The sequence below is a fragment of the Calidris pugnax genome, unplaced genomic scaffold (genome assembly GCF_001431845.1).
Source record: "Calidris pugnax isolate Ruff unplaced genomic scaffold, ASM143184v1 scaffold103, whole genome shotgun sequence".
NCBI classification, from domain to species: Eukaryota; Metazoa; Chordata; class Aves; order Charadriiformes; family Scolopacidae; genus Calidris; species Calidris pugnax.
The window spans coordinates 601,857-628,170 of record NW_015090990.1 but is presented as its reverse complement, the minus strand read 5'-3'; the positions used below and the strand labels follow the sequence as shown (position 1 = coordinate 628,170).

Sequence of the window (26,314 nt, the reverse complement as noted above, 5' to 3'; positions counted from 1 at the left end):
ATAAAAAACAAATCCAACTTACAGGTGTGATACTTAAAGTTTCTGGGTACCAGTGTCATGATTCCCATAGCTGACATAAAAAAAAAAAAAAAAAAAAAAAGACAGACAAACAACAAAAAAACAAAAAAGGCACTCCAAAAACTTCCTTAGAAAGTTCAAAATCTTATCTAGCTCATTCTGAGAGTCTCAAGGAGTTTCACCATTCAAGTTCTTGTCCCACAATTACGTAGTTGCAGGTAATATAACCAGAATTAAGGGCATGAACTTTTCCTCCTCCTTTCTTTTTTTTGCCTCAGCCTAACCAGTGGCAGACCTCATTTTCATCTGAGAGACTACCAAGTCCGCAGGAAACATAACAAGGGTTGAATCACAAGGTGACTTCTTTATCAGTGTAATTGCTATACAAAGTAAAACAAGATGATTTGTAATGGAAAAAAAAAAGGATTAATTAATTATATATGCAGGTGAACTGAGATTTTTGTGTAAAAACAAAGGGAAAGGTGGATGTTTTGGACAGTAGTACCAGTTAGGAGCACCAATGGTGATTCCTACTGCAAAGACTGAGGTCTAGATATCTCTGCTTTGTAGTAGTCCATCTCTTTGTTATTCCAACCTGTTCCTTGTTCACAGCTAAGTGAGTAAAGTTGAACTGCTACAGTATTTTCCTCAAAAAGCCGTCCAAATATCATACTGTGGGACTGTAAGTGGGACTATTCAGATACTTAAAGTATTTAGACTTCAGGTACCAACACACTTTGTATCCTCCTGAATTCAACCCTCTTTACATGCTATAGAATATGTACTATATGGAAGAATAAAATCTGTATCATCGTTAGCTGAATGAAAAAAAAAGGCTGGAGGCAATTTATAAAAATTGCAATCATAACTTCAGCAATCTCCTTTGTATCTTTATAGAGTCTCTTATTTTGTCTGAGATGTAAACAGTTTCTATACAGTTTTCTGAGACAGAGAAGATAAAGTTTTGCTTTTCTTGCATCAGAAAAATAGGCAATATTTGCATTTTGAGATGAGACTGCAAATGAGAGATGATCTGCAACAAGGAGAAATATATTTTTGTTCATTAATGATTTTTTCATTATGGTAGTTTCAAAAACAGATCATGGACCAGCAACAAGAGCTGGAATAAGGATTCATCTTTCCCCAATCCACACCCTTACAGAAAAAAAAAGTGAAATAAAAAAAAAAGCAGCAAGATATTTGAAGACTGGACAGTTACCTGGCCAAGATAAAATTAACCATTGATTTCATCATGGGAATTTCTAAGCATTATTGATTTTATAGCCCAGGGTTGGCATACAGTAAAACAGCATCAGTAAAGAAGTATGGTGACAGAATGACTCAAGTGTATTGTAAGCAAATCTTTCAGATATCAAGGGTAAAATTTACTCCAGAGGAGAGGAGGAAAGGTCATTACAAACTCTTTCAATACAGGGCTGCAAAACAAGTACATGGATGTAGATTACATGTCTATAGAATTTACACTGGACAATATGATTATTAGCATTTAAGTCATGCTCAAGACAATCAATAGATTTCTAAGCAACAAGAGAAAAAGAATAAGCCTCACAGTGACATAAAGACTGCCAGACCAGAGGTTCAGGGACCCATTAGCCATGTTCTGTATTGCTTGTTGTCAGTCACTGCAATGGGAAGTGAAGATTAATTCAACTGGACTAATTATCAAACTATCCACACACAGGGAAAATTTCTTTCCCAGTGCTGGTGGCTGTTCATTACTCCAAAGCATGACAAGATACATTCTCTCTGTACTTTATGCAAAAAAGCGTGGGTGTAGACCATCATGGGTGATGGGAGAACCCATAAAAAGCAAGAAGAGCTAGTTCAGATTCCCATCAGGTGGCCTGGAACAGGCTAGCTGTGTTTTCGTGATGCTGCGTAGTCATAAGACGGGTAGACGTTGTGCTTAGGGACATGGTTTAGTAGTGGTTTTGGCAGTATTAGGTTCCTCAACGATCCTAAAGGTCCCTTCCAACCTAGATAATTCTATGATCCCAAATTAATAATCCCTGCATGGACCCACACAAATCCTCATGGTGTCTCACATAGCATCCACCTATACATGATGATGGTTTGGGCACACGTGCCCAAATTCACTTCTCATACATATTTGGCGTGGACTTCTCATTATTTCTAACAGTTGATGAATTTCCCTGTGAAAGTGACTTTGCTTTGGGTATGTAATGGGTATATAAGGTGAAAAAAACATTATGTTAATAAGGCACTGTCTTTTTTTTTTTTAATCTAATTTTGAGTTTGCTGTCTTTCGGTGACATTGAACTGTCTCTTTATTCCTATTGCAAGAAAATGCAAATGAAAATCTCTCTGTCAGTGAGGTCCATTCACTTTGGGTCTTCCCAATCTAAACAGCCCTGGATTATTTACTTTTAACCTCTCTTTGTACAGTTATCTTTCTATGCCTTTAATTAGGTAAATTACTGTTCCCGACAACCTCCAATGAAATATTTTGCTTCTTCTAGAGATAAACAGTCTTCAAGATAAGATCCTTTTAAGGTAATTCACATACTCTTCCCTCTTCTTGACCAACTTAAATAATAGTATGTCATCTACAATTTTTGTCACCTTGCTTTTTCAGCCACTTCTCCAGACAATGAATAAATACATTTATCGACTCTGGTATCAGCACATATCCTGTGACAGTCTACTTTTAAATTTCTTGCCATGCTGAAAATTGGTTTTATATTTTTTTCCTTCACATTTTCCCTGCAAAATTTCCCTTCCCTTATTTTTCTCTCCCTCTTTGTCTTTGTATGATTGTCCAATTCCCTCTCAACACACGCAATGACAGTTTTCTGCTTTCTTCAGGGTTTTTATTCAGCAGTGGGCTGTTAAAGTTGACAGGCTGCAGGGAAATCATTGGGACTATAGACATAATAAATTGACTTGTAATGTTGATACTTCCCATATCCACATCACATATTGGATGTGACACCAACATGCGACAAAGCTGGTGTTAATTTGCCGTGGTTAATAATTGGCTACAAACAAGACCCCTCTCTGTTCAATTAAACAGGTAAAAATTAGAAAGAATTTTAAACAAATGGAAGTGAACATTAAGGAACACCACGGTTTTCTAAATGCAATGATGCTGCTCATTTCTGATGAACTGATTCCATCTTTGAATTCATCCTTCACAGATTCAACGCACTGCAATTCCCAGAAGTCATTAGCTCATTGCATCTTTATTTTTAAAAGCACTAAAGGAGTCATTTCCCCCCCAGATTTTTCAGCCCGAACATGGTTTGGGCATAAAGAGGTTACTTCTTCTTGAACTGTATACAAAAAGAAGAACTGCCAGTCTGAGTAAAAGCAAAGCTTCATTTAGCCCAGGAATCCACCTCTGCCTTTGAGGGTGAACAGATACCCAGGAAAGTGAGGGAAGGCAAAAGGTTTCCCTGAAACTCACTCTTGCTTCCCGGTGATCTTTGCTTCACAGATACCTGAGCTGGGAGCTGCAACTAAACTTCCACGTTTAACTGCACCTTCTGAATCTATCAGACAAGACTCAGGCTGTCCCAGCCTGGTATTTCCCCCTCTGTTGATACATTAGCCTCCCTGCTGTTGTGTGGTATACGTTTCAAGTTGAATTATTCATTGCATCAGGAAAAACAAATATTGAATATTGATACTTTCAGAAAAATATACAGAAACATTGCCTGAAAAGAGTAATAAATGCAGTAGAGTTATTTTTTCTATACTTTGCACTTAATCTATTACTGTAAACAATTATTATCAGCATAACAATAAGGTATATTCCCAGAGAGAAAAGAAGCTGTTCTGATTAAGGCACTCCAATCACATATAGATGATACAGCAACATAACCCAAAACTCAAACTCTCTGCACAACTGTAAAATAGTAATTTCTTTCTTTCCCTCAGTACTCTTTTATGCAATAGGAATAACAGAGATGCCTGTGACAAATGACCTTCCCCTGCCTCAAATAAGACATCTAGGAGGAAAGAAGAAATATAGAAAAGAAAAAGTTTTCCAGGCTAGGAGGTCTTTCAGTTTTCCCCACCTCCACTTTTCTTGTAACCAAAATAAAATAAGAATGTCAGCAAGTTCATTACAGATAGAGAGAAAATCAGGTATATGCCTTCTGGATTTCTGCCAGATAAAATTTATTTGAGGAAAGCAAATGCTTTCTGCAAGGAGTTTGTCAAAAATCCTACTTCTTCAGCAGAGATAAAAAGCACTGACAATGTTTTGATCACACATATTTATATGATAAATAATAAAAATGAGCACATTTCCCATACTGGAGATCAAGGAAGGATATTCAGACAGAAAGGTGAAACTCTCTTTCAATTCTTACGAGATTCAACAACAGGGAAGAAGACACATCTTATTAAATATTTGTTACACTTGAATAAAAAACATACTTAATAATTAACTGGTGTGCATTTAATTAACATAATGATTGCCCAATTAAATCAAAATGAAAATTTAATTTGAGCCACTTTAAGTAGAAGAAGATTAAGGATAAAACATGGATATCCCGAGTCCTTAGTTTTCAGTTTTCACCTCCACAGCGTGGAGGTGATATGTGGTAAAGGAGTTCAACCAGAATTAGCAATTTAGAAGGAGTAATAAAATATTCTTTCCGCTGCACCTGGCCACAGGAAGCAAAGAAATGCCAAGCAGGACACAGTCTAGGAAATTTTCTCTCCATTTCAAAAACAAAAAGCAGAAAGGATGCTCTACCATATACCTCAATCCACAATATGGGCTATGCAATATTTTTTCATAATCTTGCATGACAGTCCTATATACCAAATAGGGCCCACTTAAGGGGAGAATTTGCCAGACAGGTATATTCATTTGAAACACTTCTTATTTTAGAACTACAGAACTCTATGGTTGAGAAGTCTTAACCAACAGGTCACCTTGTCAGGCTCTTGCTCCGCTACCTGTCTCTTTGCTGTTCCTCCTCCTTAAAGCTTTCTCCTTCATACAGATACCCAGGACAATCAGGGTTCCTATTCTCTGGGACACTCATATAAGGGGGGTATTCCTGCTCAAGTCAAACTGGAAGGGATTACAGCTAGCTCAGTGCAAGTAGTTTAATAATCATTCCCAGATCTAATGTCTAGTAAAGCAGAGAAACCATTCCCAGTTACAAAAGAAAGTTTGAATTCTAGGTTTCTACACCTTTAGCAAAAAATACAAACATCTCATTAAAAGTTATGATATTATGAAAAATACGTCAGCAGTGCCCTTTAAAAGGTGCAAATACCATTGTAAATACCACTTAGCAACAGTACAAGGTGAGTCCTTCAAACTTGAAATTTAAAAATCACTTTTACAGGGATCACATTTAAGGAAACACCTCAGAGCGGAACCTCAGTTACTAGCAGTTCTCTCCTTTTTCCCATTACTGAAACACCCGTGGTTGTGGGGTCTTCTTAGTATTACAATGATAGACATGCCAATGACAGTAGAGGTAACATAAAACACCAAAGACAGTGTTAGGTCGTTACCTGTTATATTGCAAAAAACACGGAGTGGTCCAAGTGGTCCACTTCCATCAGAATCAATGTAGAAGAAACCTGATGTCTTCCCTTGGTGTCGGTAAGCCTCACAAGATTGTTCATAGATAGCTTAAAAAGAGAGAGAGAGAGATTATATCACATAAGCAAGGAGAAAACAGACAGACACATTTCAAACATGAGCACTGCTTTAATTATTGTCATAACATAAACTGTTGGTTCACTGCTGATTAGCATGTGAAAGAGTTTACTGCATTTGGACCTGACTCTATGCTCAAAGTTAGCCGTGTATTTAACATACTTCCTTAAACTTAATATATTCTGGCTTTAAAGATATGGCTATTTGCCTTATTTTGGATTAAAGTACGTAAATACTTAAGTAAATTAATATGAAATTTCAAACATGCCACCATCTAGTTATGGAATGACACGAACATGCATCCACATACGTACATACAAACATACACATGATTTACTACCTAGGCATGTGGTCAATCCTTCTCAATAGAGAAGAAAGGTATTTTTGCCAGTCTTCAGCTTCCCTGCAGGATACTGTTAACAGGCATATATAAACCCCTACCACCATCTACAACCCAAATGAAAACAAGCCATTGTCCTCTAGCAGAAAAGCTCAAGCTCACATATGGTCCCCATCACGCGTGATATCTTTTTGTTTTAGACTTATTTTTATACAACCAACTCTTCCTTTCTGCTTATCAATACTCTTCTTTGGGAGGATTAGTGGCCATGAAAATCCAAGTGGTCAATAAAACAAGCACAACAGTTCTCCAAGAGAAATAACAGGACATAAAAAACTCCCACAGGTCAGTGCAATTACTTGTATTTGAGGCATGTTTTCAGGCAAGATATTCTAACTGTCACTTCACATGAGGTATCAGAAAGTCACATGTTCAAGATCCTGGATCTTGAACAACAGTAACCTTAAGTGGCATTGCAGGAGGATTGACTTTTTTTTTCTACCCGTTTAAACACTTACCTGAATATACCAACAAGGATATGCTCCATAACAGCATATTGTTTTTCAACTAAATGTTAACATGTACAATAAAACCCCCAGATTTACTTGGCAGATAGATCAAGACTCCCTTTTTTGCTTCCTCCGAGAAAGCTATGTGGAAGACACAGTAGCAGAAATGCAAGCAAACAGAATTGCCTCCAATCTTGAAGTAAGTTTTTGAGTGTTACCAGTAGCAGAACAAACAGAAATATATTTGAACATCATCTTTGGCTCCTGCAAGGTCAAGTCTATCTTTTTCTTACCCTTTACTTTTAAGAGCACTTTTATCTACTATTTGTACATCATTATATAGCAAACACTGGATTTACACAGATAGGGGGATACTCGGGGGAATTTGTGCATAACACGTTTGCTATCCACTGCAAGTCTTTTTTCCAAGCCCCTCACTCTTCAGGCAGCAGACCAGTACAGTTAAACTTGATATGGCACAACATCTGCTGTGTCAAGGTTGTAAATACTACTGCAAAGTCCCCAGTGCCTTTTATCTTGAAAGAACTCAGAGGTTTGCAGGCTGAGTGCAGGGAGAGCACTTCCTTGCCACTTCTGAAGCCCAGTCCCAGCCTCTCCTTCAGAAAGCAGCAATTGCCCTGCACCAGGAGGAGGAGTAGTTCCTCATTCCCACTTCTGTATGCATGAACTCACACCCCTCCTTTCCCCTCATTCCCTAAAAGTAGTTTCTCTAATGAAACAAATTCCAGAAAGGCTTAAATGGTCAGCCTGAAGTAGCCTTGTCTTACTATTATTCTGAAGACTGGCACAAGACAGTCCATCACTCAAATTTTACTGAAATTTGGATATTTCTTCACTCTGCTAACAAAATATAATCACAGTTCTAGGGTCTCTGATCCCAAACTGACTATGAAGTAAGATTCTCACCAGTCAATCACTTGTACCACTCACCAAAATATGCTTTACCCTTGTACGTTTCTCTCCTGACCACACATCTTTAGCAGGCAGAACATCACTAAGTGCTAAATATGCACAGCATTACCCTCCCTGGAGTTAAGAAGCTGTTTAAGGTATTCAGCACCCGATGAGACAGTGCTTTAATTAGTATCCATCCTATAATAAACTGAATTAAGAAAACATCTTCCTGACAGTCATTAGCCTGATGTAGAAAGCACTGTAGGAGTCCAGGTCTCTAAATTCCCCCTCTGATAGCTGGCCAACAGTACGCATTATATGCAAATAAAATAAAATCCCCAAACCAGAACCTATTCTTCCACTATTCACAACCTGAGGGGCTAACAGAGAGTCCCTCAGTCACTGAAGTGCTGACAAAAGCAAGTGGTATATGAAGGGTCAGGAAAGAGACTGTAACAGGCGATTAAGTAAGCAATCAAGGAATCATGCTTTGATCAATTTGCAAAGTTCTCAAACTGCAGTTCACTTAGTGAATTTGCTGTCATCATCATTACAGGACACTTTATCTTATCTCATTAGGGAATATGCCAATTGCTTCCCCTGAATTGTTTGCTGAGTATTTTTGACAACAAAGGATGGTGCAAGAAGCAGAGACATAAAACTAATATGTTGTCAATGAACTGGCACAGCTAGAAACTCATTCTTCATCACAAACTTTTTTCTTATTGAGTATTTTGCTTCTTCTTGACAGTCAGTTTGGCTGGAGCCCAGATATACTTTTTTCAAGTTAATAAGGAAAGATATGAAAATTCAGCTGTTAAAAATGTGGGTAGATGCAAACAGAGATGATCTACTCACCTTTAGATGGTTCCTTTGTCACTGCAACTTTGGAAAAAAAAGTCTGTATAGAACTAGAAATCAGGCTAGGGTTACTCAGCTGGTATAAATCTGAAAGGATGCACAAGCTTCAGTGAAACTACAGTTATGTCTGCCAGAAGAAAATTCATCCTGCTATGTTTTCCTTTTACTTATATGAGAATTCCAGCAGTAAATACTAGGGAGTAGCAGAAGTGGGAAAAGGCTATAAACTTCAAGCTCTAGCACATAAAACACATTCTAACTATCATGACTTAGAGAAAAACTAGTTTTGTGGACAGTTTATTTTGTAACTGCATGCTGAAAGTTTCACATGCCTGTATTTTAAGCATATGGTACTGCATACTACTAGACTGGATGGGCCATTGCTTTTAGTTCTCTTTTTTTGCTATTTTATGCTGTATAATGCATCAAGGAGAAAATGATATTTGTTTTCCAGTCAGTGGCAGATAGATGCCCCCACAGACATTTCAAGTGCATCATCCATTCCAAGCTCTGCTCAACATCTTTGCAGGCTGAGCTGATGGCTTGTTTCAGAATAAAGTTATGCAATTCCATTTGTTGAAAAAGGCCCTATTACTCCAGTGACAACAACTTGAAGCTGTCTTTATGGTTCAATGAAAGACAAGATCTCTTTGCAGTCATTCTTCTCTTTATGCAATCAGAAATACTATACAATAGTAAAAACCAGACGAACAGTCAGCTGTGACTGTTAAGACCCCAGAGCCTTAACTTTGAAAACTGCCTTCAGATTTATGTTCCGTTTTGTGCCAGACTTCTCTGATGTAGATGGAAATGTGGTCCTTTTGGGAACAGTAGGAAACCATTATTGTAGTTGTCACTAAAGAGTCACCAACCATTTATGCATGTAATAGGGCCTCACTTTCAAAAAGCAAGCACCAAGTGAAATTATGGAACTGTTGAGAAATGTGTACATTTTAAACATTAAACATTAAACAACATTTGCAGTAATTGTACTTTTTTAATAAAGTGGACTTATTCATCAGTTAGGAGAAGATCCCGTCAACAATTTCCAAGCGTTATTTTTAAATTTTAAAAAAATAATGATTTCATTCCTTTCTGTGAAGCATTTTAATATTATTTATATTTTCATTCTTTCAAGTCCCAGCAAAATGGGACCAAAACAACAAAAAATAATATTATTTATAGGCTGCCCATGCAAATCTTGTTTCCTCATTAGCACTTTTTGAAAACACAATTTCAAAAACGAAACCTCTAAGTTGTCTCAGAGAATTTCACTGAATTTCACTGAATTTCTAGAGTTGGAAGGGACCATAGAGATCATCTAGTCCAACTCCCCTGCTGAAGCAGGATTGCCTAGAGCTAGAGCATGTTACTCAGGACTGCATCCAGGCGGGTTTTGAAAATCTCCAAAGAAGGGGACTCCACAACCTCCCTGGGCAGCCTGTTCCAGGGTTCCGTCACCCTCACCGTGAAGAAGTTTCTCCTCATATTTGAGTGGAACCTCTTCTGTTCCAACTTGTGCCCGTTGCCCCTCGTCCTCTCGGTGGGAACCACTGAAAAGAGTCTGGCTCCCTCCTCCTTCAGCAAGATCAGTTTTCCTTCTCGAACCATCTCACACTGTTTTTGGCCTAATTGTGACTTATGTCAACCATTGAAGATAAAATGATAGTTTCCAGCAGCATGTGTTTCACTGAGGCAGAACCAACTGAAAATCACAGTTTATGACTTTCAGCCCCTGCTGCGTTTCTTCAGGCCCTTTAGGAACGAGCTGCACTGCCATGCAGCAATAGCATTGCAGTTCCTGCCACCGAGTTCCCAAAGGCAGTCGGGATGAAGCTCTTTGCCTCACGGGCTTGCGTTACACTAATGCTCAGTGGGAAGAGATGTCAGCAGTGCATATGAACTCATGCTGACCCCCTGCAGGTATGGCTGGGACCTGAGAGGTATGGCAGGTAAAAACATTAGGGTAAACTATAGCACAAGGCAAAACACAAAGTGTAAAAGGTGTCACGGGCAGAGTTTGACTGGTGGGCTATTGCTGGTAACAGGGGTTATTCCAGGAGACAGCAGCTCAACAAGAAACAGCTTGACTCCAAGGTCCCAGACTTAGTAAGGGAAACTGGACATCAGAAATATCTGTTTAATCCGGTCACAAATAAACCAGATGCCTTTTATAGCCTTTTTTTTCATCTTTTCCCCAGAATCACTTATAAACTATACTATTGGACCCTGTGCTGACATTTTTGCAGTGCTCTTTAAGGAATTTTTTCAAAGGCTACTGCTTAAATTTAAAAGAAATTTAAAATTCTCCCAGAGCTAACTGCTGGAACTGATGCAGCCTGAGAGCACCATTCTATCCCCAAGTACTATTTGTGCTCTTGCTTATTTCCTAGGATGAGCCGTGCTGCTGGTGTTCAGGCATGCAAAATACTGACAGAGTTCAAGATATCTATCTCCCAATGCCTTATAATCCTCTGTGAAACACATATACCCAATTTCTCCCTCAGGTATCTCTTTCAGTCCTAAGTATCTGAAATTATACTAGCTTTTCAGATCAACAACTCATCCCATCAGAGCATTCATTTTGAACACTGCTTTATCCACTGATCATATGGCCACCTTTTCCTTTAGGTTTCACTTCTCATCTTCCCAGGTGCATATGAAATTGTTTATGAAACTTTGATCAGCATTTATAAAAATAAACACTTTATCCCCAGTCAGATCAACATCACCCAGTTCTACATGTTCTCTTATATCTCCTGGGATATAAGATTCATGAACTCAAAAATCAAAATTATAGATCTGAAATATATACTTCCCATATTCTTTCAAGCCACACACACTACATACCTACAGAAGCATCCTAGCAAAAGTATAAATATGCTTTGATTGATCAAGTTTCAAGCTACAAATCCATGATTCCGAATTCAATGCTAGAAAGGCATTAAGAGATTTCAGTGTCATTATAATAACCTATTTTGACCTCTTGTGCAAAATCTATTCCAAAACTTCATTTTCTAATTCCTGCATCAAGACCCTTACGGTTGGTCAGCCAGAGCACACAAAGTAACTCTCTGCAGTCAGGTCCAACAGGGCTGGGGTCCCTCTTAACTTGGCTCTGCAATTGAAACTTCAGTCTTGATTCAATATGCTGCAAGAGCCTGACAAGTTTTAAAAATGAGGAATTTCATCAGTGTTCAGCTCTCTGAAGTATCTTGAACTTGTTAGTCCAACTGTCTTAATTACAGTCCACAGACCACAAGAGACTATATGCCTGCTGTAGTTAAAATCTTTTAACGGCACATGGCTGGGCACAAACATTTGCAAGGTCAAACTTCCAATGTACCCAATAAAACAGCTTTTTATTCAGTTTTTCATGGAATACGTGTTACTGTATTGAAATTTGGCTTCCAATCTTACTTTTGCCCTCACCACTTCACCTGTAGTCTCCACGAGATCCTTCACTGAGCAAAGGCTCACTGTTTCATTGTGGAGTTTCCCTGGCAGATAAGCCTTTAGCTGGCCTCAGTTTTCCTGAGCACTCAAGAGCTCTGTTTCCTTTGCCCCCATGTTCCTAATTTACAAAACCTCTCCTCTCTCTCAGACCACGTTAATCTCATTTTTCACCTCTCTTTGCATTTTGGCTAAAAAAATGAAAACTTCTTTGTGCAAATCCTCTTCAATGGATGAATAGACTTTTAGTTCATCCAGTAAGATGCAACCCTTACCCATATTTAAGATAGAGTTGGCTGGTGGACTCAACACGAAGGTTACAATGACACCAAGACTTCAGTTTCAGTACTGGGAGACCAGACACGGTAAACCTCTCTCCCCTCCACTCAGCAGTACATTACTGGTACAGATACAGACAAGAGCATAAACTCCAAATCACAAGCAATTAGGGGTGGTTTTTTTGGTTTTTTTTTTTTTTTTTTTTAATCAAAGGACTCTGTAGTTTTCAAATTTAATGGATACCTACATAATTTTTCTCCGAAAATTAAATTAATTACAAGTCAACCTTAAGATTCCTAATATTTCTTTACTACTGCATTTCCAATTACTTTGGAAATTGATCACACACATTTCTTTGCAAATACTCTGAGATGGAGATTCAGAATTTGAGCTGTACTAGTTATGATTACCAAAATGAAACCTGTAATATTGCTATATGTAGATTGGATTCTCATACCCTAATAAATGTAGTTGATAATTTTCAGTTTCTCAGATAGAGATAACATTTTACAGTGATAGAGTATATAAAATGCATTAAAGAGACCTAAAGAACTTTAATTCTTTATTTCATTGGGATGAGCTGACATTTTCTGCTCCCCAGGTAAAATGTAGCAGAGATGCATGTTGCTTTCACCACACCCAATTCTTTGCAATTCTTTGTAACTTAGATGCAAAGAGTAATAATAACCCCTAAATAATAATTAAAACTGCATTCTGAGGTGAAAACTTGTACACTGATTAGAATGGAAAGACCAATAAGAGCCGGGGATTCAGTTTGGATCTGCAACCAGCCCTGGACTGACCTTGGACAAATTCATATGCGCAAACGCCAACACAGATTGAATAAAGCACTCTCACCAAAACACTCAGAGCTCCTTGAGGCAGACTGGAGATGACTGTTTCACCCTCTGCTTGTATACCTCGGCCTGACAGATTTGTTCTTACAGACTCAGGGTAATGTGTGTTCAATCAAAGATTTTTCTAAATAACAAATAAAGCAACGTGCAATGGGAGGTTTCTTCTCTTTACATTCCAACAGCAGAGGGATTAGTACAGGCAATGAACTCTGGGAAAGATTGTCATTCTCACCCTTATGATACAATTGTCTTGTTAAAAGCCAGAAAATGAAATCTGTACTCGAAATCTCGAAAACTGGGTTTTGACAGCTCTGCTGTTGACAGGCTAATGCAGTCTTCGTTGTGATGTGCCTGTATGACAGATGGCTTATTTTTCCTTTTTAAAATATGTATTTACTCCTGCGATAAAGAATGTGTTATTTCCATAGATAGCTTTAAAATGACTTTTACCACAGTGTCACCTAAATGGATGTTTGGGAGGAATCCTTCCATTACACTTGGGGATTAGACAATTTCCTACAATTCAAGCTAAGGCTCCCCTTGGCCAAGGAATGAAAGGCCATGTCAGCCCGTCCTCCCCTGTCGCTTCCCTGCTGAGGTTTGAAGGCAGCTGTGTCAGTCATGTATTCCAGCGACCCCTGCCTGGTGCTGGTGCAGGGTGACCTGCAAGTCCTGCTGCTGCAAGAAAGCAGGCAGGGAGACCTACACCACCTTAAGAACAGCATTGGAGACAAAGGAGAAATCAAAGTCTTGAAGGATGCTGTGCAAAGCAGGGTATTTCAACCTTGCTTTTGAAAGTACCAGTGTCCCTGCGGTGATGGTCACACCTGACACAGGCAGACTTCAAAAGGGATTGAATTGGTCCCGCACCCACTCTGTTCTGCAGTAAAGTCCCAAAGTGGATATTCTCTGTGGTATTTATAAGGAAATGTCAGGCAATGGGAAAAACTTTTTTTTTTACGTGAACACCGCTGAGAAATGCAAATGTACAATTTACAAGTACACAAACTGAAGGGAAAACATTAATAAGACAATAACTTAATAAAAAATAAACTATGAAAATTCATATGCCAGAAGCATGGTGTGAACAAAAATATGCAGGAACACCAAGTACAGCACTGAAGGCTTGACACAAATATGAAACGTGTTTTGTTTAATCAAAGAACACTGTAGGGTTTAAATATACATGGAAAAAAAAACCTACCCCACGAATCTCACACAGGAAAATTGGCTACTCAGGACATGTAAATTACATGACCAGACTCACATGTAGACATGGGCCAGACAAACTCTCTGAACCTCATTTGCCCAGCCAGTAAACTGTGTACGCATTTCCGTACCTTGGAACATGGGAGGATTACCAAATCCGTGGCTGGCACTTTAAGCTGTAGCTCCAGTAGTGCTAATGATCTGGCTGAAGCTATATTAAGCTTTTCAGATCAAAAATGATATATGCAGTAAGCATATTAATATTAAAAATACATTTTCAGAGCCTGAAGTTGTGTTAAGTTTACGTCATATCAATGACTATATGACATTTGCATTATTGGATGGATCTTTCCTCCAGCAATTACCTTAGCCAATAAGACACATGCCTGTATGTGCAAGATAGATCACACACCAAAGCAAATATACAGTATTAAATTATATTCTGTTAATTATCACCTTGCAAAGCTTTGGGACATGTTGACATCCCCAGAACATGAAGAATAACACCATTATTTTATATTTCTCATCATCCTTTATATTAATGTTCAGCACTCTTTGGAATAAAAAGATACACTCAAGACTAAAGGCCATCTGAAAACCATCATATATAAAAATAATAGAAATACAGAAGGGAAAGATGAGGCTTCTAAGGGACTAATATAACTCATAGAAAGAGAAGATTACTAATCATTACCTTGCAATAAAGTTATAACTTTCTGTATCTCAGGGCCATTTTACATTGGTCTATTGCTTTCACTGTCACATGATAATTACAAGGAGAACTAACAGTATGAGAGACATAACTATGCAGGTTTTAAACTATGACCTTTCAATTTAAAATATTCTGTATATACATATACACACCTGTAATTCCTCTTCCTCTGTTCCTCTTTATATATATACACACCTAAAGTTCTTATCTAGCTTCAGTTGCCTACTATATGTCTAACCTGAGACAGCCTCCCTCTATAGACGACAGTTGTGTTTTAGGGATGGTCCGTGAGCACCTTATCTCACAGTGAGATTAGTCAAATTCTGAAAATAGCTCACTCTCCATTACAGATATATATGGAGAGAGCAGGCCACTATCTTAGATTAGATGCCACAGTATCAGACAGCAAAAAATAGATGAGTTGAATCCCACCCAGGTCTTTTCCCAAAGCTGTGAGCTAACATCAGTGCTTCTATATAAAAAAGGAAAACAGAAAACAAACATTATTATCTATTTTGCTATGGTTCACACGTGATTATATAAAGAATCTTCTCCTATCTATCTGCATGATATCAGACTACTCCAATACCTGATGGATCAGTAGGCTACCCACCACACTGTAGAAACAGTAAGTACCTATCGTTAAAAAGGCTTCAGCTGAGCTAATCTTCCAACATATTTAAATGCAAGCTGTGTAAAGCACATTTAAAAATAAACCAAAAAGCAAACCCCTGCATTTTACAACTCAAAATATGATTATATCCTTAAAGCACTGTCTTAGCTACAGATCAGCTCAAGTAGCAGTAAGCAAACAGTAGTTTCAAAAGAAAGAATCCATACCATTTCCGTAGATGATAGATATAGACCACACATTTTCTGATATACCTGCAAATTGGATCTTATTTCCAACAAAGGTGGAGAAACTAAAGCGCCACATAACTCATAAAGAAGCAAATGTAACTCACCTACCGTTGATTTAATATCTTATATGGTTATTCCATGACTCCTAGTTTCCCCAAATTGTGGGCAGTGAAATAAGTACCGGGGAAAGTCAGCACAAGCTCTAAATTTCCTATAAAATTGCATGTCCACATGCATTCATGACAGCAAGGCAATAACATATGCTTTAGAATTTCACAGCTATAGATAGTACAGAGACGAGAACACAATTGCTAGTCAGTGCTGTGACTAGCCAGCAAGAAGATGTGAATTGCACTGGAAGCTGGAATGATGAGAGATAAAGCCAAATTCTCTTTCCCCATTGGGAAAAAAAACAACAACAAAAGACTTGAATTCAACATGTGGCAGGTTGTGAAGGAGGATTAGGAGTTACTAAACAGAGAAATGGATTCATGCATCAGGCAATAAGCTATGCAAGAAAGAAATAACCTGTTTAGAAAACATTCAAACTCTTCCTATATGTTACTGAAACCCAGAAAACACCAATGGATTTTAGCACTATTTTACTTGTATTTACAACAAAGTTCAGAGAAGAGCAGGAGAACAGAAGCGTGACAAGATGAGACTTCAGGGTGAAACTTATCTGCCACAGAATAGGTATTTAACAGGACACGACCCTATACCCTTTCAGTGGTGGACCTTCATCTGGATCAGGTAGGATGCTCCTGGTTCAGGAGCTTTCAGGATCAGAAGGGATTTTGAGTGAGCAGAAGAATACCTTAGGTTTGCATAAAATTGATTGCCTCTAGAAAGATTATATTATGGCCATGTCTAGACCCAGTTAGTTCTTTATATATACTTTGAGAAGTGCACTTTTGCTCCATCCAAATGTCTTGAATTTCAACTATACCCATTTTCAGTCATGACAGACACAATCCTGTCCCACATATCCGACATGGTCATGCAATCACTGTCCCAACTGTGTCTTCTATCAACTTATTGTTCTGCCCTGCCACTGTCTACATCAAATATTGCAGCAAATGTAAGCTATTTATCGTTGCTTTTCATGGCATATTTTCAACCTCTCTACCTGTCGTGACTCTGGCATTTGCCCTGTCAAAAATGTCAAACTCCTCTGGCCATAACCTTATATTTTTCAAACAAGCACATTATTACTTTCTCCCATGTCACTCATTCATGCCTGCAAGCATTTAATTTCTTCCTCTTTCTAATCTCTACCTTATGACTTTTTGCCTACACGAAAGCCTAGCAATAATTATGTACCTGGTAGATTGAAACTGCCACCCATGATGCTGATGAACACTTTCTGGCAGTCCATCACCTGTGCCAACATGTTTTTCCCCCTCAGAAAATTAACTGCAAACTCTTTGGAGGGGGGATAGTCTGTATTACTAGCTGTTCTTCACAGCGGGATCCAGTGTGGTCCATGAATATTTGGAAGAAACCAGTGAGATTGCTTATATATCAACCACAAAATGTGTTTCAACACTTGATCATCACAGATTGTGTTTCAACACTTGATCATCACAGATGATGACATTAAGTTAGGGAAAATATATCTTTAGATCTCAGTTCTTAGTATGGTAAGGCATCCCAATCTGAGCTCATAAAATATAAATCAATTAGTTCTGGTTTGCAGATGCATGTGATGCAGTTCTTCCTGAAAACATGACAAGGAATGGGTCTTTTTACGTTGCTCAACCAGTGCTACTCACTTCTTACAAACCACACCAAAAAAGAGACAAAAACTGCACTGACACAACTCAAACAGAAAAGAAATCCAGCTAACACTGGAACCATTCACACTCTGTTTGACTTCCAGCAGATTGCCACTCAAATCTTTCTGCTGTTGCTGCACGGACTTGGGTCTGAAGGGCAGTTTAATAAAAGAAATAGCCTCTCCAAAGTGGTACAAGTTCAATTTCAGGCCTGTCAGCCTTAGTGTTCTAGTAAAAAATCAAAATCTGTCGAGATAATGTTTCAAACCTGCAGAAATTAGATGTATTGCTTTGATAGAACTGCACTGCATTACATGATTGGAAGAGTTGCCTGTACATGGAGGATATTCTGGAATTATGCTGTGATCAGATCTGCGGCTTTCATTCACCTGCTACAAGGTACTCCTGTACGTCAACCACTATCAGCTGAAAGTGATAACGTCTCTTGTTCTGCAGTTTCTTATCAACAGTCTGCATTTGCCCACCGGCTTTGAAATGGTTTCATCACACATTTCAAGCACAGAAATGCATTTCTCCAGACTAATGTTGCCATTTATCAGTGTTGTTTGGCTTACAGGGCAGCTGGCTCTACAATCTAACTGGAATCAAATTAGCTGTTGATAATATGGTTGTAAATAAGATGAGCAGCTGAATAGCTGTACATCACATGTGTGCGCAGCTTGATCTGCTGGAAAGTCTTAACACAAGATCTTCCAGAGAAACTTCTCAGACTAGTTTTTACATCAGTGAAGCTTAAATAACTGCAGCTACATATGGGCCTTTGAGAGTGCAGACATGAGTTCATACAAGCAGGAGGCTTCACTAGCTCCATGGAAATGTCTGTGGGGAAAACTAGTCATGAACCAGTCCTCTGCAGTAATGAAATGGTCTCCTTTGGACACAAGCCACGCTAAGATGGCACAGACATAGTGAGCCTCAGGCCCTGAGCTAGTATGACAGCACAGATGTAACCTAGAGGTTAGAGTGCCTAATTGCCTTTGACTGTCAGTAGCAACTGACCACTTCCTTCCCCAAGGAGCCTTTCCTTCTTACCAGCCAATTCGGCCACCCAGTTTTGTACCAACCATCAGCTGGTGTAAATAATCTGCTATGGCCTCAATCACTGCAGGTACTCTGGGGTTGGGTTTGGAGGTTTTGAAGAGAGGTGGTGCCTTTTGGAATGACAAAAACATTGGACGAAAAGTAAACCGACTTTTAAAAATTATAAACTCAGCATTTTAATTCCTGTCCTTCATCTGGCTTGGCATGATTTCTGCACCAAACCCTTAGCTTCCTTTGTGCTTACAATGTAGAGTTCAGGTGATGAATCTACGAATAGAACTCTCAACAACCTCCCCCATCAGCTGCAGACCTCACACCACAAATGATTTCATTGTTAATTAGCAAACCATTAAAGTCCCCAGAATTGCAGTACAGTTGCCAATATTCTCAGCTTCAAACCACTAAGAACCTTTTCTTCTCCTCTGCTTTTTAGCTGAACAGGGAAAAAAGTGCATCTCTCATCAGTCTCATCCTATCTGCGGTCCAAGTGCTCATCAAACACCTGGACTGGTTAGAGCTGTATTCCTGGAATTGTTATCCTTACTCACTCCTTTTATTCTCTATATTTCCAGTGATACAACAGGAAGTTTATCTTCATTTTCTAAATGTTTTCCCTTTTAATCAGCTATATGAACAGGCTTTATTTTGGCCTCCTCTTTTTCTATTTTTATTAGAATTCCCAGCTTGTTGTGCCTCTACTGTTTGATATATCTCATTTTAAAAAAAAATTAAAACCCCTTAATACTCCTTTTGCTGTGGATTTCAGTAGATGAATTTTTCTTCTACTGCCACTGTTTCAGATACTGTATCCTTGCTAATATCAACAGCCCAAATAAAAGTTCAGAAAAATTCCCAAATTATAAAGTCTTGAAAACTAGGTTCTTGCAACATGAACTTTCAGATAACCTGAAAATAAAGAAGCCCATGGTGTCAAAATTGATGAAGCTGCAAACACAGATTAAAATCACCCAGATCAGCCCAGCTAAATTAAATTAAATGTCTAATGACCAATGTGTCTATGATATGTATGTAATATAAATTAATATAAGATTCTCCAAATCAACATATAACATGAGAAAAAATGTGGAAAATTAGTTAAAATAATCTCGTTTTGTTTTCTCCAAAATAATTGTCAAGAAACATGCATATTACAAATTGATTCCTGTGGTATTCCTGGTCTAATTCTTGACCCAGTCAAACCATGTCACAACATGCTACATTTTATAATATGATATGATCTCTCACAAAGCTTCTCTCTGGTGTATGAGCACCTTGACACACCAGCTGTAGTAGAAAATACTGTATGTGTGGGTTTACTTACAGTTATGACAGGTAGCTCCTACGTAGCCTGTATTATTACAATCGCAGTAAAAGGTGGTCCAGGACTGAGAGCATTTTCCTCCATGTTCACAGTAGTTGGGTAAACATCTAATCGGAGACAGTTTAAAAAAAAATCCAATTAATTATAAACATTTGTGTAAAAAATAGTGTGCTGGAAAAAAAAATAATTATAAAACTGTCTCACTTCCTCATTCAGGTAAGAGTTTCCTTAGGCTGAACCACTGTATGGTACCCAAAATAATTACTTATTCCTCTGACCTGTGATTCACTTCAAATACAAGCATGGAAGACAACAATATTTAATGTATCCAGCAAATAGGTAAAGATCATTCAACAACACATTCCACTTGTCCTCCACTTCTTAGCAATAAAGTGTCTCAAACTTTCCAAGCACAGAGAAGGATGAGTAACAGGTGAAAACACTACTGAAATATTGTTTCAAAGGAGAATCCCCTGTTCTCTGATTAAACAGGCATCATTGTTGTCAAAATTAGGCTGAGTTACATTTGTGATAACAGAAACAGCATGAAAATCTCAGATGTGAGAGGAAAAATATGCTTCAATTATGAGTTCTGTACTCTCTCTTCTTTCACTTCTGTTGGTGTGCCTCTAAAGTATTATGTGAAGCAAATTATTAAAAGAAGAAAGAGACACAAAAACATGTAGCTTGGGAAGTGAACAGAAACAAAAGCTGTGGGAGATAAATTCAATCTCCGGGACAAGAAGTGAATGCTGATCTCAATTACACTGGTGTAAATACAGGCAGTGCAATGGAGTTACACCAGCCTGAATGGAAACAGAGCTTGTTCCATTGTTTGCCTTTTTTTTCCCCCTTTTTTTTTTTTTTTTCCCCCTTACTGTATATTAGATAATCACTTTTACAGTGGACGTTTGACTTATGAAAAATTAGTAACTTTTTTATACCACTGATTCAATTGTGAAGGGTAGGTGGATAGAAAGCAGGCAATCACTTTATCTCTTACACATCAGCACTCCATTAGGGTTTGCTTTGCTGTAAATCCAGCTTCAAAACCCTTTTTATGGCTCAGATCTTTCAGTGGTGTTAGTGGTGAAGTCACTGTTTCTACCTAGATTTGTACCAGTGGAAGACATGATTTTATTGTAGTTCATCTCATCCTTAGGAAATGTTTTTGCATTTAAGTGTGCATATTGTCTTTAGCTATGGCTTTCAGTCTGCTGCTTCTAGATTCCTTATAACAAAAACATATTTCATGCGTGCAAGCAGAAAACCTGTATGTCACTAATGGCCATTGTTTTCACCAGCCTCCTGAGCCCCACCAGCCAGCATTCTTCGGTTTATTTGAGTCCAAAGCTGCTTAGGGCTGACAAACTGACAACCCAAAGAAACCTGTTTATGTGCACAGAGGCCTATCAGACTAACATCTCATCCTCCATATATTGTATGCAAGCATGTGCATACATACATATATACGCCTCCTTACAAGTGTGAGTCTGAGATTTGTTCTAGAACTCAGGTTTGCTTGATCACTATTTATGCCATTGTACATAAAATTATAAAGATCATGTAAAAATTAATATGAAAGATTAAATAATTTTTATTAGTGCTTACTCATTTATTATAGCCATTATTAATTATTTAAGTATTAGAGACATAAGGAAATCAATAATAAAGTATTTTATTTATAACTATCTGTAACATCTGTTAAACCAATTATAAGATATATTGGTCTTATAAAAATCTTTGTTATGGCCGCTATTAATCATTGAGATCCAATACAAAATGAGGAAAGAGAATGAGACCAGTATGTTTGGTTCTCCAGCTCACCAAAAAGCATTTTTTAAGCGCTGTTGAGAGTACCTTATTTCTAAAATTATAAAGAAACAAAGGAGAAGACCAAAACTGTTGGGTTTGCCCCATCCTTACAGGGCAGGAAGTCTGAGAAAGGATGAAATTCTGTTTTTTAATGGTGTGTTGGGAAGTCATCTAGCAGAGGCTAACACCCTGCTGCTACTGTGACAGCCCAGCCAGCCCCTCTGCCACTACATCTACTCTTGGCAATGGTGAAGAGAGACTTGGAGGGCTTGGGTCAATGCTGAAGAAAGGAAGAGTGGCCTACAGGACGGCATAAATGGGTCCGTCTGGTATGTGATCTGCACCCAGTGATGCTCTGCAGGACCATGCCAGCTCTTTCCAATCAGCAGCTCCCCAACAGCTTTGTCCCAGAAGCTGTGGGAGAAGCACAGTGATTCAACAGCTCTATGGTGATATGTATGTATTTTGCCTGTAAGAGCAGATTTGCTAATGTTTGTGCTCTGGTCATGCCGGCCCTTGCCCTCAGCATATTGCCTTTGCTTCTAACTGCCATTTGGTGATAAACATTCATTTATGTCACCTGTACCACAGCAGTAGTTACATTCACATCACAGGGGTGCTGGGAACAAGAAACATCTGATGTTAATAAAGCTCTTTGGAGAGGTGAAAAGAACAGTACTGTGTTATTATCATAATTTACATCATCAGAGTAATAGACATATACACTTTTTGCCTATTTTAAGCTACCTTTTACTAATTAACCCAATGCAGTAGAGATAATTACTAGTCATTTGTGGTTTGCCAAAGGCCAGTAGCAGAGGCTTAGCCAAATTTATTCCCTTAAAACAGTTTCCTTTTAAAGGCTTTACAAAGTTCAAGGTCATTTCTCATTTCTACTTGTCTTACAAATACAGACACTTTTTCTTCCCCCCAACAATGCACAAAACGCAAGTCAAACTAGCCATGTAAGCTTTTAATGGTATTCATAAATTCAGAATTAAACCTTTTTTATTCCTTAGTCTATTTGCTTTAATTAGCACCAACCGTATTGATCTTGTTTTTGGTGAGATAACTAACCCTTCTAAGAGCTTATGAAACAAATTTCTTTGCAACTCTAATAATTACCATAATCCCATTCTAGCTGAGCAGTTGTGTCTTCATTAGAAGCAAAATTTAGCCTAATTGTCAGAGAACACAAAATTAAGAAATAGTTATGATTAAAATTAGTCAAGACATGGATAAATCACAGGTTGTTCCATTTGCTAATTGTCCCAGATACTCATGTTGAAGGATTTAAATACATATAATTTAAAATATAAATTAATATTTGCATTCTAGTAGAATCAAGCAATTTTAGCAAAAAACACACTGGTTTCACAGGAGGTTTCATAGACAAAAATTTGCAGCAGGCAGCCCCTGACCTATTTGCAATTGAAATGAATGAACAGATCAACTCAATTTTTGCAAGTATCATAATTGGGACACCTTGAAATATAATGATTTGCCTAAGACAGTTTGTCACAGATGAGGGACTCTGATCTTCTGGATTCCAGATTAATTCATAGAATATGTCATGTTGAATGAATCTTAGAAAAAATAAATGAAGCAAATACAATTTTCCCTCCTTCGGCCAAGCTGGAAAACACACACCTTAGCCATCTAAGTGAGCAATATGCAGAGCCTGCACAAAAGCATTCACTGTCCTTAGATGAAACATTCACCTCCAAAACTGCACGTGTGCCTCCTTTGAATTGAAATGAAAAACTGCATAGATATTAGGGGGCAAAATTTGGCCCTTTGATGGGAATGATGAAGAAATAACAATGACAAAATTACTTGAGTGGGAAGGCTGAAGGAGTTCTACACATTTGATGTTACACTTGACTGGAAATAAACCCAGTACTTTGAATAAGCACCTCTCAGATTTTGTTATAGTCAGCACAACACATCCTGCCTGCACCGCTCTCTATTTTTCCTAAATAAAGAGAGGGGAAAAAAAAAAAAAAAGAAGCACGTTATCAGATAGAGAAAGAAAAAAAGGAACACACACTCTCAATATTAAGAGTGCCAATATGACATAATTTTGAGGCAACCACCAAGTCCCTAAAACTCAACGATGACATGACAAGAAAACACATGAAAATTAAAAATTTTTGTATCAAGAAAGTATTTATCTAAATATTATCTGAAATTAAGTATATTTCAGCCTGTTTTCCCATTTAAGGGCTGCAGCTATTTCATATATAGTTAACAAAGAATAACATTAACAGAGATCACTTTGTATAGCATGAATGTATGATGAAACTCATGGCGTTACTTGAACAGCTTGTACTTTGCTCCAGTAAAGGTATCTTTCCACTAAACTCAACAGGCTGAGGCCAATTGCAACAGCATGGATTTTTGCCCCGCTCTACTGAGCCATAAATCTGTGAAATTCCTTGACAGGCTGAGAGAGTTGGGGTTGTTCAACCTGGAGAAGAGAAGGCTGCAGGGAGACCTTATAGCAGCCTTCCAGTACCTAAAGGGGGCCTACAGGAGAGATGGGGAGAGACTCTTTGTCAGGGAGTGTAGCAATAGGGTGAGGGGTAACAGTTTTAAGCTGAAGGAGGGGAGATTTAGGCTACATACTAGGAAGAAATTCTTTACTGTGAGGGTGGTGAGGCACTGGAACAGGTGGAACAGGTTGCCCAGAGTTGTGGATGTCCCATCCCTGGAGGTGTTCAAGGCCAGGCTGGATGGGGCTTTGAGCGACCTGGTCTAGTGGGAGGTGTTCCTGCCCACGGCAGGGGGGTTGGAACTAGAAGACCTTTAAGGTCCCTTCCAACCCAAACCATTCTATGATTCTATATTTTGGATACAAGTAATGGGTGCAAGGGGAGACCAGAGAAGTGTTTGGAAGAGAAAGGGAAGAGATACCCACCAACACTACTACAGAGACAAAGTGTAACTGCTTCAACAGTTTACATCAATATGAAAACAAAGACCAGAGAGCACTAGAAAAGAAAGTACCACACGAGCACATTCCATTCTTATTTTCTCTCTGGATGTCTATTTGTGGCAAAATAGTGGGCTAGGTCTCCTTAACTAAAGGGACAAAAGAAAACTACCAGAACCAGAGGGAGGAAGGGAGAAAGAGTGGGTAAAAACAATATTGACTCCCCATTTAAATCACATTGTCTTTTTTTTTCTTGGTTTCAGGCATTGTTTGCTAACACAGGCTACAGAAAGCATAACACTCTCCAGATTTTTGGTTTTCTTCAGCTTTCCTCAGTTTTCCTTCCACATTTCCTCCTCATCACCACACCTCTCACGTTCTCTCTTTTCTTGCAACTGCAACAAACTGATTAACGACTTTTGAAAGAGTATTGTGCCATACTTATACTTTTTTAAGCCATCTGCATTTTCTTCTCTTCATTTATTATGTTATGAGAAATCATGGAGTAGAAAAAGAACAAGAATAAAGTGAAAGAAAGCAATTCTTTTTTTCCATTCTGGAAGTCATTTTTTCTATCACACTAATATATGTTAAATAAAAAATGGTCATTTAAATAAATGCAAAACTTGGTGACTACACATTTAAAATGTACTATTATTTCCATTCTTGGCCATTTTGGCTCTCAGACTCTGCACTTGTACACCACTGTGAGATGAACATTTAGAAAATCTGAATGTTGATATGAATTGCCCTCAGGCACGTGGCTGGGAAAGAACTGTGGGAGGAGGTTGTGCTGGGATTGGCATGAGTGAAGGGAAAGAGCCTGTTACCTATGCTTTAGATAAAAGGCATTTTTTTTTTTAAGGTTTGATTGCTTTGTTGTTAGAATACCTACATTTTTAATAGAGGTAAATGTGCTGACAGTTTGGCTTGGCATCAGCAGAAAGGATTTTATATAAATAAATTGAAAATGAAAAAAGGGAAACAAATAAACCATCCTGTACAGACAGCTGTTTCATTTAGAATTCATCATTTTACAAAGCAAAAGCAGAAAATCCATCTGCAAAAATCAAACAAACAAGGACAGGATATTATATGCTACATACATCCCTGCAGTTGGCCTTTAATTTACCATGGGGTTGCACTTCCCATGAATTTTTACTCTAAAGGAATAGCAATGGGGGTGAACTCTCTTCAGGTTCCCCCAGAAACTCATCTCCACACTCAACTTGGATTCAAAAAGCCACATAAATAGACCCCTACCAACCTTCAAACTGCCTTCTTTCTCCGCAGGGGTCTCATTCAGGGCAAATCCCATCTCCAGCACTAGTGGGACATCCCTCCGCTTTGTGAGACAAAAGCTAACTATTTCTTTTTTTTTGAGACAAAAGCTAACTATCTCTGACTCCAGCATCATTGCACATGTACAAGTCATTGCAGATACAGAAGGAGTTCACCTGTCTCAAACCAGTTTTGTAGTTACCCCTTACAGCATTTACTAAACACATTTTAAAGGACCAGATCAGCACTGCTCTTAGTTACTCTGCAGTGACATCAGGTAAATGAGATTTGAATTCAGCACCATTTTAATGGTTCACATGAAAATAAACAAATAAGCAAACTTATCTGGGAAAGAACAAGACTAAATTACAACATGATCAGTCTCCCAATTCAGATGTGGTGATGTGAGTGTGGCAGATAAGTCTGAAGAACCTGTC

General features: G+C 38.2%; 1 protein-coding gene across 1 annotated transcript in view; it reads right to left on the bottom strand.

The window, feature by feature from the left end:
• The window catches only part of CNTNAP5 (contactin associated protein-like 5), a 288,857-nt gene that overhangs the window by 95,236 nt on the left and 167,307 nt on the right, over positions 1-26,314 (bottom strand). Inside the window, exons 11-12 of the mRNA XM_014954623.1 lie at positions 19,847-19,953; positions 5,542-5,661 (exon numbers count right to left, since the gene is read on the bottom strand). Of these exons, the coding sequence (XP_014810109.1) occupies positions 5,542-5,661; positions 19,847-19,953 (227 nt within the window). The remainder of the gene's footprint in view (positions 1-5,541; positions 5,662-19,846; positions 19,954-26,314) is intronic.